This window comes from Convolutriloba macropyga, chromosome 2 (genome assembly GCF_964194025.1).
Source record: "Convolutriloba macropyga chromosome 2, txConMacr16.3, whole genome shotgun sequence".
Classification (NCBI taxonomy): domain Eukaryota; kingdom Metazoa; phylum Xenacoelomorpha; order Acoela; family Convolutidae; genus Convolutriloba; species Convolutriloba macropyga.
In genome coordinates, this window is record NC_134469.1 from 72,627,171 (window position 1) to 72,641,996 (window position 14,826).

General features: G+C 36.8%; 1 protein-coding gene across 2 annotated transcripts in view; it reads left to right on the plus strand.

Annotated features, from left to right (window-relative positions):
- Positions 1-14,826, plus strand: part of LOC142335442 (procollagen-lysine,2-oxoglutarate 5-dioxygenase 1-like) — a 95,337-nt gene that overhangs the window by 67,685 nt on the left and 12,826 nt on the right. For both annotated transcript variants that reach the window (XM_075383934.1, XM_075383935.1), the window contains exons 11-12: positions 341-588; positions 10,119-10,333. In XM_075383934.1, coding sequence (XP_075240049.1) covers positions 341-588; positions 10,119-10,333 — 463 coding nt within the window. The remainder of the gene's footprint in view (positions 1-340; positions 589-10,118; positions 10,334-14,826) is intronic.

The window sequence follows — 14,826 nt, forward strand, 5'->3', positions numbered from 1 at the left end:
GCGTCGATTGATATAAACATCAAAAAAACCACCAATGTTATATTGACTAAAATTGGATTCAGAAACAGGTAGTTTACCATGCAAAATTGCATTGTGTACCTTTACTTTTGTGAACGAGTGTAAAAGCAGCAATAGGTTATACAGATTCTAAATAAAAATGTAACATCCCAACATTTAATTAAGAAAATTTCTCTTTTTGGTCTGTTTTTTATTATCTTCTTAAGATTGCAGATCTACAAGGCGCTCTCAACTATATTCTGGTAATCTACCAGAAATGTTTTTAGTTTTTCTACGGTGTAGAAAGCTCTCAATTTTGAGATTTGATTATTTTGCTACACAGAAATGTAGTATCTCCCTGGATCTCCATCCACTATCCGGATATTCCACCCGTCCACCACATCAATTTGCCCAACAGTCCCCCCAAAAACATGAGGCCCATTGTTGTCGAGAGGTCACCTGAGGAAACAACTGAGACAGAAGATGGTTTGGAATTGTTAGAAGAAGTTATAGAAGGCGCAGACCGCCAAGAGATTTATGAAGAAGTTCAGAAGATGCTAGACGAAGAGCCTCAATATGAAGAAATTCCAGGTACGCAAAATCTGAAAACTTTTTAAAACTTTTTGTCTTGCAAAATATAAAATCTCTGACAACTTTAAGGTAAAGTGAACCCTCAGTCCAGGAAAACAACTGTTTACACAAATAAGCTGTTGAAACGCACAAGTTACATCATATTTGCAAAAATGACCAGATTTTTTACAAAAATAAGACCGGTAGTTCAATGTTTACAATTCTATCGACTAATAACCGCGAAGTGATAGAAATGGGGAGATTAATAATTTCCTTATTGTTTTAACGTATCGAAAGAAAATTTTGATGCTCAATGCTCTCAAACGAAGTTTGTCTCAATGATTTCAGTCGTGCGGGTCCTTCTCATGCAATTTTGTATAAGACCGTTTTTTGTATGATCAATTTCATATTCTAGAAGAACAAGATAAACTGGTAAAACTTGATGTCATTAAGAAACTCCTTAGTTCTTTTAAAGATTTAAAACTCTCTAATGTGCGATTGACCGAAACTGCTGAGGAAGCATAAACTCATCAATGCAGTCGGCTGCTTGCAGGCGAGAGATATAGGTCTCAAAATGTGCCCTTATTTAAAACCACTATCATGAGAAAAACAAAACACGAATCTAAACATATAACCAAGATTGATAGAGGTTGTCTCAAAGCTGACTAAGTATCGTTGATTTTTTCGAACTTCCTCGAACTATTTTACAGCCATTAACAATTATCGCAATCGCGTCCCTTGAACAAGATATTGATCTTCTCAAAAACAGCTAGCTTGATTCAATTCCCACTTTTTTGTATCTTTGAACCAATTGCGTTTGACATTATCCTAATGAATTAAAACTTTAAAAAACTGTGGACGAAATATTTCTTAAGATTGAACCGACTTTTAACAATATAACTCAACTAGGAATTGAACTGATTGTGCAGATTCTGCTTCCAACAAAAACAATTTGAAAACATAACACTCCTTCTTCGATACAAGAAAAGAGTTCTCCCAGATGCCCAAAGCCATCCTGACGCCGTGAACTGAGAATATCCCATTGTTCCTCTTGTCACGAAAAAGTGTAATTCTGTTTCTTGTTGTTCAATAACAGCCGTTAGCCTCTCAACGGCTGTTGTTTATGCGGTCTCTTTCTTTTTTAATTCGCCCCACCTTATGGTCATGTTTTTCGTTTTACTTAAGTCACAATTTTCACTTTTTACTTCTGTCTTACTTAACGCACTGTTTCAACTGAAGGTATTTTAAATTCTTTCACGCAGTGAATTACGCAAAGTGGCGAATACTGTCTAAGTCAAACGAAAAAAAGGCAAAAACGGGATAAAAAGATGAAGCCTGTTCATTAAATCATTGAGGATTAGGTTATCAAAATTCATTAGAGTGTTTGCTAGCTGACATTGGTAAAGGGCGTATTAAATTTCAATTTAGAAGCTAAACTAAGTAAAGTTTTAGGATCTAACTGAAACTGCACGCCAATTTAGAACACTTTTTGACACTGAAAAAAAACACAGAAAAAAATTCGGTTATTTTATCTGTTTTTGTTTGTCTGTTTCAATCCCGATGTGTATCAAGCGCGTCAAGGGCGGCTATTTTACACTAATCTAGTGGCCATTATTATGTTTCTTGTTACTGACGGGTTTTTCACAAAGCATTATAAATCGTTGTTTTCCTTGCCAGTTGTTATTCGGTGCGTATTGCCTGCTATTAATTTTCAGCTGATTCAGGCGGATTATTCTTTGCCTTGCTACCGCCATGCCATGATATTCTGCTTCTGGCGGAAACATAGCAAACGTGGGCTCCTTTTGATAACACAGTTGAGCCTTTTGAGCTTAAAGTAGTAACCAACTGATGATTTCCCGATGTTTTAATCACTAGGCTAGTCTGTGACACTTTTCCAGACTCAATTTAAATTCGCCCTTTCATTGTAAGGAAAGTTGAATTGCTTGTAAACCTGTAACTAGTTTGAAATTTTGTCGCTTTTTTGGCGGTCGGTAGTCATGTGTCTGTACAAAAAGTTGAATGTGGTTTCTGGCCCTGTTTCTTTCACATATAAGATGGCTACCCAATCAATGCTTTTTCCATTCCTTTGTCCACTGTTTTATCCCCACTCAGTTATGCTTGAAGTCGTTTTTCTATGTCAAGTATAGTTTTTTGTGTTTAATAACCGCGTCCTCAATTCTAGGCGGCTATTATAGCGCTCCTAAATTTTTACAATTCAAAGAATTTGAATTGTATTGGGGCGTTGTCTTTTTTTTAAGATCTGTTCACACATTTTCATGATTTCTGTAGTCAAATTAGAGTAGTGATTTTGGTCACGCCGAAACAGAAAGTGGAGCGAAAAAGCGAGTGGTTCTGCGGCGTGAAATTTTTTCGCTCTAAATTTAAAGTAGAGTGCGAAAAAGCGGTGTTTGAAAATAAATTCGCTTTCTCGCTAGTGGTTTTTTGTTCACATGCGGCCATTTCACTTTAATTTTTACTGTTTTTTCAATTTTTTGGATCGGATTTGTTTCTAAATGGTTTTCCCAATCCATTCATAGTCCGTTCTAGGTCTAGTTTTCTGTTTAGTCAATGAAAATTCCTCGAATTGTACGTCAGGACTTGTCCTGCTATGTTTTTACAATTCAAAGAATTTGAATTGTATTGGGGCGCTGTCTTTTTTTTTTAAGATCTGTTCACACATTTTCATGATTTTTGAAGTCAAATTGGAGTAGTGATTTGGGTCACGCCGAAACAGGAAGTGGAGCGAAAAAGCGAGTGGTTTTGCGGCGTGAAATTTTTTCGCTCTAAATTTCAAGTAGAGTGAGAAAACGGGGTTTGAACAAAATTTCGCTTTCTCGCTAGTGGTTTTTTGTTCACATGCGGCAATTTCACTTTGATTTTTACAGTTTTTTCAATTTTTTGGATTGGATTTTTTTCTAAATGATTTTCTTAATCCATTCATAGTCCGTTCTTTGTCTAGTTTTCTGTTTAGTCAATGAAAATTCTTTGAATTGTACGTCAGGACTTGTCCTGCTATGTTTTTTTACTTCGTCTAACAGATTTTCGTATCGTCTTACCGTGACTTCTTGAAATTGACTTTTTCAATGCCTTACTTCACTCAAAAAAAAGACTTCTGAGCTCACTTATGAAATTTTAAATTTTATGAATATTTACTTATTAAAGGTCAATAGTGTGCTTCTAAGTAGTGCCAAACATATGCCCTAATTCTTGAATATTAGAGTCTTGAGTTTTTGATTTCGAATATTAATTTTGGGATCTTCTCCTTTTGTGCCCCCCCCCCCTCCCCAAATATTGCAAGTGCATGTGGGGGGTGCAAATAATATGCGCCCACTAAGCTGAGGGGGCACAAACGGAAAAGATCCTAATTTTGAAAAGCCCTTTTAGGGCTTTCTCCTTATAGAGCTTATGTGTCTCATAAAAATGACAGTCCGAAGCTAACCCAAAAAGTCTAGCGGTCAATTAAAGGACTGGTGGTCGATCTGTCTATTTTATTTCTATAGTTGTTTCAATTCATGTAACGCCACAAGCGCCTATCACGGCTAATTTCCGGCAATCTGCCGGCTATTTGTGTGTTTGTGTGTGTGTGTGTGGAAACCGTTTTGAAATTAATTTGATGAGTTACATGTTCTGAATCTTTATATTTGTGTGCCTGAATATTTCGATGAAAGATGAAGTAGATTCTTGAATCTTTAAGTCAAGCATGTTGCATCAAAGGGCTCAAAATGAGTTCAGTCTATCTGGATGTTCAACACGCTTTGATAATTTTTCTGCTGGGTAACAACTACAATTTTTTGTGCCAATTTAACCAACCAGAACGGCTTTCCTTCCTATGATTGGTTTCATTAGTGGTTTCCAAATCTCAATCCCTTGGAGTGCCTTGACTTTGTTCTACATTGCGGGATGCTGTTGATTGCTATCCTCATTTTGTTTGACTTTTTAGGCTAATTTTGGTTCTTGGTAGTCACCACAAGATAAGTTTGTGCCGCACCCAAAACACAAACTTTTTGCGTGTTTTTTTTGCGCATCACCACTGGAGCTAACAGTCTGTGTTAGAAATTGAGCTCAATCCTTTTTCACTGTTCTCTGCTTCTTGCCACACCCCTTTGTTGCAGTAGATGTGTCCTGTCTCTTATTCTTGCCCTTTTACTGCGGACTTATATCTGTCAGCTAGTTTCGTCGTTCTTTTCATTTTTGTCTAGCAATAAAGTGATATCATTGTCACAAAGCGTTAATCACTTATGTCTTGTTGATTAAGCCCACTACCGACTTCTTGAAGATCACAGTCTGAGCTACAATCATTTTCTGTGAGTTGGGTGTAAACCAGTTATCCAATGTTACTACTAAGTCAACTCAAAAACTTCCCGTCCTTTTTGGGAGTTCAAGTTTGATGATGTTCTTGTTTCGCTCCTTCATGAAAATTGTGCGATCAAAAGTAACTAATCTTATAATTCGAAGTTTAGACGTTCAGCATCTCATTATCTTCACTGGCCAGATGTAATCTTGATGTCTTAAAACCAAATTTCTATTCCTGGCCACTCCCACATTCATCCTCAGAGTTAGTGCCTCCCACATTCATCCACAGACTTTCTACATCAAGCCATTTTCTTTGAGCAATTATCTTGCGAATTCCAACAATGTGCTGTTGAACTTCTCAACTAAAATATACTTTTTTCACAAACCCAGTACAAGCCCAATTTTCCTTACGACGATAAAGCTTTTGCAGTTCTTCCGACGGAAAAAAAAGAAATGTTTGATATACTAAAATCAGTAGGCAAAAAAGTTCGAGTGGTCAAGATGGCATTAGTGGCGTTTTTCTTAGCTATTTTAATGTTGTATTAAGTGACTTCCTGGCAAACACTTTCAACAAAAATATGCAAGCAGGCATTTTTCCAGAGTTTAAAAAAGCAAAACTTTTCCCTCTTCAAAAAAGGAGCAGAGGATGACTGTAACAATTACCGTCCAATTAGTTTACTATCATCTTTGATCAAATATTTTGAAAAATTAATGCATCGACGACTTCTCAATTTTTGTATCAAACATAGCCTGATAAGCAATGGTCAACATGGTTTTTGACCTAAACATTCCTGCACCACGGCTGTTCTTCGCTATACCGAAAATATTAGAAGGTCAATAATAAGTAGAAACATAGGCTTAGCCTGTTTTGTTGATCTTCAAAAAGCTTTCGACACTGTGAATCATGATATTTTATTACTGAAGCTGGAACATTATGGTATCTGAGGCAATGTGCTATGTTGGTTTAAAGATTTTTTGGTGGACCAAAAGCAATACGTTGCAACGATCTTGGGTTCATCAGATTTTCGTAATATTCATTGTGGTGTCCCTCAAGGATCCGTGCTGGGTCTTCTTTTGATTTTGTTTTACATTAACAATCTGCTCTCTAGTTGCAAAAATTCAAACGTTTTTCTTCTTGCGGATGATACAACAGTGTTCTTCTCATCGCGAACTTCTTCTAATGTCCAATATTTTTTAGATGATCTGAATAGTCTTAAGGAATGGTTCGATGAAAATTGGTTGTCAGTGAACGAAAGCAAGTGCGAACTTATCAACTTTGGACGGTATCATGAAGAAAATTTTTCTGTTTTTGGATATTCTCTAAAATGGCAAAATAGCGTAAAATATATTGGTGTTTAAATTGGCAAAAAAAGGATTTCAGTAATCACGACAGTCATGTGGTTAAAAAATTGAACCGTTTCGGCGAAATGGTTTATCTCAGTCGAACATTTTTGACCAAAAAGCAGCTGCACAAGTTTTATCGAAGTAAGGTTGAACCAACAATACGTTATTCTTTGACTGTTCATGATGCAACAACAAAACCCAACTCGAAGAAGATTTTATTGGCTCAAAAACGCCTCGTTAGAGCAACTTTGTAGGAATCTTAACAATAGTACATCCACAATTATACTTCGTGGAAATATTCAAAGAACTTTTTCAACAAATAATGGGTAGCTCTCAACTTTTTTATCACAAATATTTTTTGACAAAAGAACTTCTCGTACTAGGACAGAGAAATTTTCTGACACAGAGAATATTACTCTCGTACTAGGAGTGGCTTCAAAGGTCTAGTAAAAACATCAAAAGTTAAGTCTCTATTACACGGAAAGTCGCTAGAGAATCGGATTAAAACAGCCCACAATATTCTCCTAAATGATATTATGCCAACTAACATTAAAAAATTGTCAACATTTCAGTTTAAAAAAATTTTTCGTAGATTTTCTGATAATTACATGTTTGAAAATGCCTGCTTGCATGAACTTTTTTTTTTTACTGTTCCTAGGGATCTCAGAAGCGTAAAAGGCTATTATGCCTTATTTGAGATTCTTGTTGATGAAAAAACTTATTTTGTGTTTTTAAAACTGATTGCTGCTTATGATTCATTAACGAAATTGAAAGATTAAACTTTTTTTAATAGGAAAACACGGACGTGTCCCACTTTGTATTTGTGGCCACTGTTCGGTAGCATGATTTTTCTGTCCATTGGGTAAGGTTTGGCGCAACTATTTGTCTGGTATAGCCGAAGGTGGATCAATTGTCACATTATATTACTGATCTCCTTCTCCACGTCTCACGTTTGCGCCATCTTGGTGTCTTTTCTCATGGCACCTAATGCATTTCGCTCACTGTGAAAGTTTGGAAAATGTGCAGTTATCAAACCAGTTTTATTTTGGCTTCTTTATGGGTCCTTTATTGCGGTCAGGCTTCACTGCTAGTACATCTGAACTACTTTGCTCCATATCCCTGTCCAGCGTTCTCATGAAAGTGCTTAGCAGCTTCATCCTTAACTCTGAGGAGTTCGTTGCGGGGTTGAAGCGCTCCTGTATCACAAATTTTCACACCTCTTTGCAGATTATTGATAGTCGAAGAACTGAAGATGGCCTTTCAGTTCGCTACATCTTTCCTTTGGCCTTAAAGGCAGCTCCTCTACTCTGATGAAAAATATGGTGAAATCCTCAGAATGCTCAAGTTGTCGTTGAGCATCTGCGCCCCCTAACTCAAAACTGTATAGCTTGTAAACAACGCAATCTCTCTTGCAAAGGCTATGAAAACATTGACGCATCTTTTGTGCTTTAATCTACGTTTTTGTCTTCTATATTTTTTACCTCTGATTTCATATGTATCCTTCAGCATTTTGCGGCCTTCTTCTGTTCCTGGTTGTTTTTTCACGGGCACTAGCTCAGGCTCAGCATTTCATTCTCTTATCCATTCCAGTTATGATCTGTATAGTTTTTTTGTCTGTATCATCACCGCTATCTTTTGTTTCAGAATGAAAACTTTTATGCCTTTGAAGTACCGGACGTGCTTATTTTTTACTGTCGGTTGATTCATTATGACTTAATCGAGCAAGCAGTGCTGAAAAGTATTCAGCTGAAAAAGATGTTTATAACTCAACAACACATTTTTGAAACTCCGAACGCCTTAACTGGTTGGTTTATGGACATCTTCAGATAGAAATCTTTTTGAACTAAATTAGAGAAGAGTGAACTTCTCTAGACGAGAAAGAATAGCAAAATAATATGTACAGTGGTTTAAGGGCTGTACAGGAGAGATCTGACCAATAGATCCAGATAGTCAATTGAATCTGCAAGATGAAGAAGACTCACAATTGAACGTAAATATTAATTAACGCTATTGTGGCAAACACTTTGGACATAATACAGCAAAACGTAATAAAAACGTATAATTTTGGAAAAATTATCGAAAGTAGTGTAAATATATATAATATATATATATATATATATATATATATATATATATATATATATATATATGTATATATATATATAAATATATATATATATAGTTTCTTGTTCAGCCCCTCCTTGCGGGCGAGGATTGCAGCCGTCTCGTCTGTTGTAGGGGAAGTTCTCTCTTGGAATCGTTAACAACATCAGTTGAAAGATAGGGTCAGTCTTGCAGTTTACCGGAGTTAGTGACAAAGGTCATGAGTTGCTGAAATTCCTGATACGACAGGAAATCCAGCAGCTGTGGTTGCGAGGGCCCTGCATGATCGCGGTTCTTGCAAACGAAGAAAAAGTGTTACGCATTTTCCTTTGAACTTTTACATTCGCAATTGGGAGAAGCTGCTCGGCTTAATTTCCATTTCATCTCCTTGTATTCCAAGGAGTTTCCAAACAAAAGTGCAGCAATCTTGTTTGCTTTGTTTGGATTTCCACGAGGCAGTGGGCTTGTTGTTCCTATCTCTGGGACAAATCTCCGGAAATTCTTTAAAAATCCCAATGAATAGGGACTCTTCCATCTATTGGTCCATTCTTTTATGACAAAATCGGCTATTGATTTCGCTGAGTATTCTAGTGGATCCTTGTTTGGGGCCATTTGCTTTTGATATCTTCCTAGACCTCTCTGGAGGATATGACTTGTGCTCCCTTGTAATTGAACTGCTTCATCGTTGGCAGTAGAGATCAGGTCTAGGCCTTTCTGTTTTGTTTTGATGAGGAACTTGTCATTCAAGCTTTTGCCAAAGATGCTCACCGGTGGTGTACCTAGGAGAAACTCGGCCACTGGAATTGATGGTGAGAGGCAGTTTTGTAGTATGGATCGAATGACCTTGTTTTGAAAAGTTTGCAGATCTTTCATGTTTTTTTGCCCTCATACCGGGAAAGTATACGGCGCTCGCTTGCGGTTGGATAATTGTTCTGTACAACAAGGCTTGGGTTTGTAATGGTAGTCCCCACCTCCGGGAACATTGGCTTCTGTAGTGGTTCCAGGTCCCCATTGTTTTAGTCATGACTGACCGGGCATGCTCTTTGTATTCAAGTCTGTCGTCTATAGTCAGACCAAGCGATTCGGTCTGTTGTGTAACTGCACAGCTGTCACCTTTCAGCTGTCACCTGCAAAAAATGAACGAATAAGTTAATAGAATTTCTAGTTACCGTCAAAAATTCTGAAACTGATGACCCATTAGTGTACGTTTTGCGTTAAGTGAAGTTCTTGGCCTAAAAATAATCAAAACTTTGGCTATGTTGGCTCCTTGGCGTTATATTATCAAGTTTTTGGCTAATTTTCGCAAATCTGGTAAAATTTTAATTTAAAAAATGGAGTTTCGAAGACAGTTCACAGCTAAGGCGAATTTTTAGGAGTATTTAAAATAAAAGTGGTGATAGGCAGTTCTATTTTTTTTGGATGAAATACGAACCCTTTTCTTAAAATGACCCAAAGTGAACAAAAATAAAGTCAAATTTATGAAATGTTCACAAAACTTTCAGCCTTGATAACTCATCAAAAAATGAAAAGTACAAAAAATTAAAATAACCTACGCTCTGTGGGCTTTCTGATGATACCACTCTTGTCTTTCTACGTCAAATATCGACCGACCAAAATTAACTGAACCAGTTGAGCATGAAGCCCCTCGCCCAAAGTGGGGTCGATAATATTAAAAAGATTGATTGTGTGCGTTCTTATATATATATATATATATATATATATATATATATATATATATATAGGCGTGATTCTGGGGGGTGGGGGTGAGGTATTCAGGGCTAAATCAGTCGTCCATAAATGCGTTTATGCAGGCTACTATGATGACATTGATGAGAAGCGAGAGTCGGTGTTGAAAGGAATAGCCAATGGTGTGTACAGAGGAGGGCCCATCATGCTCAAAGGCACCACCATAGCCACCACTCTTAAGACCATCCTCAACTTCTACAAAACGAACCATTCAACCGAACAAGAGCCTTTACACTCAGATCATTTGGACAATTTGATCAATCATTGTCTCGCACAACAGGTACACTTTGTTGTATATTATATTCGTAAAAACTTCAAATCACGTGTCGAGGAGTCATCGCAAAAGCAGTAATTGCATTGAAAATATGTTTCAATACGCTGAATATTCTAATGTTTTTAGTAGCCGCGAACCGATAGCGGATATTGTGGTTTTAGGTCAATTGCGTGACTTAACTCACTCAAAAAAGTTGACTTCTGAACTCACTTTATAAACTTTAAATTTTTTGAACATTTACTAGTTAAAGATCAATAGTGTGCATCTAAGTAGTGCCAAACGTAAATGCCCTAAGTCTTGAGTATTAGAGTCTTGAGATTTTGATTTCGAATATTAATTTTGAAAAAGATGTATTAGGGTTTTTTCCTTATAGAGCCTATGTGTCTCATAAAAATGACAGTGCGTGTCTAACCCAAAAAATCTGGTGGTCTATTAACGAACTGGTGGTCAATCTGTCTATCTTATTTCTTTAGTTGTTTATATTGCGGCTATTTACCGGCAATGTTAAATTCAGCTCCTTATCAGCACATAGAACACAATTTTCATATCTATTTCAGCGCATTTCAACACTTTCGTAGCAAAAATTTGCGCTTTCTTCAACTAAAATGTTTAAGGAATAATTTGCAATGAAAAGCTGCGTAATCTTTGGAGAAATGGTAGAACATGGGAATCTCACAGTGATGTGCGTAATAATATTAACTGAGTTAAATGTACTCGCGGTGCAAGTGTGCTATCAAATTTTGTACAATTAATGTGGGTGAAATTTTGATTAGTCTTTTGCTGGCGAGTGTTGAATTATTTTGAGTTAAGCGTACGCGCATTGCGTGTTCACTATCCGAATTAATAGTGTTTGGAGTGAGCAGATCATAATGATACATTCGCGTAGCGAGTGCTGAATTATTATCTGTTAAGCGTACGCGCGTTGTGGGATCACAAATAAATTTAGATTTACGTTTCAAGGGTAATTTTGAACTAGAACTTTGGGGAGCTGGTGACATATTGTCTTTTATTAATAATTTAGGCTTAGCGAAATTTATATTTAATACTTGTTTTGTATGTTGTTTGCTAGCTTTTGGTATATCAGATCTATTATCGTGATAAAATTTATTAAGTGTGACAGCAGAAATATTTTTTTCTTATTGAAGTAATTTTGCATCAGTATGTATACGTGATAATGTCGCAGCTAAAAATTCTTCATAATATTTAAAAATATTTTTTGCCGGTTGATAAGGATTTCGGGATATATAATCAACAAGTCCCATCCTTGTGCCCGGCAAAGGTTCTATTTTAAATTGTTTGGGTAAAAGTCGATCAACTCATCGTGATAAACGACTGTTATAGCTTTTGTTTGATCTGTGTTCTTTTAAAATTGAAAGAAGAGCTCGATGATCAGTTGTGATAATTCTTTGCCATAAAAGTAATTTTTAAAATATTCAATGGACCGAAGCACTCCAAGGTGTTCAAGTTTATTGATGCTATAACGTTCTTCATTACTATTTAAAAATCTAGATGCAAAAGAAATCGGTTTCCAACCATTAACCGTCAATTGTTCTAATGCTGCTCCAAGGCCGGAGAGAGAAGCATCACTTTTTACACGTGTTTCGAGTTGCGGGTTATAATGAATGTTTTTTGTGTGGTTCGCAATTCGTGTTTTTACAGCATTAAATTGTATGGTGTGTTCGTCAGTACAGAAGTACTTCGTAGATTTTCGAAAACGGGTCTTAGAGGATGGCAAAGTTGAGCTAGATTGGGAATAAATTTACTAATGTAATGAACCGAACCAGGGAAAGAGCGTAACTTTTTAAGTGTGTTAGTTGGTTGTAATAAAAGGATTGCCGAAGTTTTAGTTTCAAGAGGTGATGTCCCTGATTGGTTAATATTATACCCCAACCATGAAATGTCTTGCTTCGCTAATTGACATTTAGGAAGATTGATGCGAAAGTTATCCGCGTCCAGTTTTTTAAGACAGTTTGATACAAAATTAAAATGATCTTCTTCTGAACCTCTACTGACAATCAGTATGTCGTCCATAAAACAAAATGTGTTTTTGAGACCGATTAACCTATAATCCATCGCCTTCTGAAACTCGGCCGGCATGTCTGTAAGTTCATGAAACCCTGTTCTAAATCGGTATGTGCCTGTCAAATCGCCACTGATGATATTAAAATTACAATGTTTGGCTGTCTCAGGGTGATGATTCCGTTGGCTATACGCGTACTTAAGGTCTATAATAGAGAAATAGATTTTTCCGCTGGTTCTGTTTTGTAATCTGTTATTATTTGTGATATGGAGTCCATAAGTGTTTCAATATTTGGCATTTGATAGTTATTTTATGTAAGGATTTGTTAAGGATTTCAAGATTAATTTTATTGTTTGGTCTCTTTTAACTGTAATAACTATAGGAGAAATAAAATATTAATCAGAAGATTTATTAAGTTTTTCTATGTGTCCTTTTTCAAGAAATTTTTCAATTTTACTGTTAACTCGGTCTTGTAAATTAATGGGTACTCTTCTACCCTTTCGATGTTTTGGATGGAAATTTTTGTGAAATTTAGATTTAAAAATGTGAATTTTTGATCAACCAATGCGTGAGATAAGTTGAGGAAATTGCTTTGCTATGCGTGTTTTAAATGGACATTGAGTTGTAATAGTGTTGACCATACTACCTTCATTTGAACAAAGAGTAAGAGTGATTAAATTTCCCAGGACTTCAAATAGGTCTCTGCCAATCAGTGGTTTCAGTCCGTCTTTGACGACCACAAATTCGGCGTCATCGATCCGCCAACCATCATTTTCTATCGGTGCTTGCATCATTCCAATAACAGGTATTGGTTCATTAGCAAAGGTCTTGAGTTCTTGAGCAGGTGCTGTTGTCAGCCATCGAGCAAGAGTAGAATTGCTAATTACTTCCATAGCAAGAGATTCATTCAAAATACTACAAATGCTGCGGGAATCTATGAGGAGTCCTGCTTTAGTATTTCCGATCTGTAAAGTTGTATTTTTGGGTTCGATTTGAATTGTGTTACTAACGATGCTAGCTACCATACTATCATCTGAACTATCATAGTCGGATTCACATTACGGATTGTAATTTTTTTTGGATCGCATTGAAAGACTGTTTATTTGTAGTTTCCTCTATTGAGTTAACATTAGAGCGAGTGGGCGTAGTGAATAAAGACTTCGGCTTACGGCATACCCGAGAAAAATGATTCTGTAAACCACAATTACTGCACGTCTTGCTTTTCGCAAAACATTAATCCTTGTGATTTGCTGACCAAGTCAGGCCACAATTACGGCATAGTTGATTCGACTGTCGATTAGAAGTTGAGGTATTTGGCCGTTGAATTGATTGGCGAAAAGCCGTTGTGGAATTATAGCATTGACACGCGATGTGGACTGTGTGTTCGAAATTTGTAACTGATTCCGTTGTCCGAGTTCCATGTTTACGGCCAAAATTAAAGCTTGGGGCGGTTCGAGAATTTCTCGAAGTAATTCTCTTTGAATTTCGGGATCTTGCATATTTGCAATAAACAGATCTCTGATCAGTGTATTTTCCTGATTTCCAAGATCGCAATTCTCGGACAATTCTATCAATTAGTCAAAAAAATGTTCGATAGATTCTCCCTTCGACTGTTTAGTACTGAGGAGCATGTACCTATCAAAGGTAATGTTTCGCTGACAAACGAACGTAGATTCCATAATATTCCAAAAGCTCCACCGTTGTCAGTATGTCCATCTTAAGATAAGGGTTTCTGCTACATATGATGCGTCTTCCTTTGGTACCCAAACTGAGATATGGTATTGATGGTGTCTTGCGGTCTGCCTGTGTCCATGGCTTGTCTCCACACATGATCCCAATCTCCATCTGTTTCTGACATCGATTTTCCCAGTTCATTTTTAATTGCGCATTTCTTGCTAGTCGTTCTTGTTCCGATTGGGCTGAGGAACTTGTTATTGTTTTCTCGTAAATCGGTTCTAACGGTAGTTGAACATTTTCGGGATTTGGTTCAAGCAAAACGTCTAATGCAATGTTTTCCTTCGCAAGAAGAGCCAGTTTTTCCTGCATCTGCCATTTCTCCCACTTCAACGGAAGGTCTGCACTCGGTTTTTCCCAGAAAGGCTCTATGCCGAGTGGGGTTCGTTTTTGCGTTGCTGACTGCGCCATGTCGTACACAATCAATATTGTGTACTTGATTTTGCAATGCGAATCACTATTAGAATTTTTGTTGAGTGTACTTGTGCGGCGAGTGCACTTAACAAAGTTTTGTTCCTGGGTTCGCTTAGCGAATCGCCTATCTGACACTTGTGTATTTTACTCAGATATTAAATACGACTGACAAGAAATAAGTTAAATTGGGCAACTGTACTCGGGGTGCGAAACTGAGAGAATGGAAAGCTATAACAGTTAGCAATTCAGAAGTCATAACTAAATGTGAACACATAATTCCCAGGGCGGGAATTCGGGCAACAGAAATAATATGTGAATTAAAAGTGGTAGA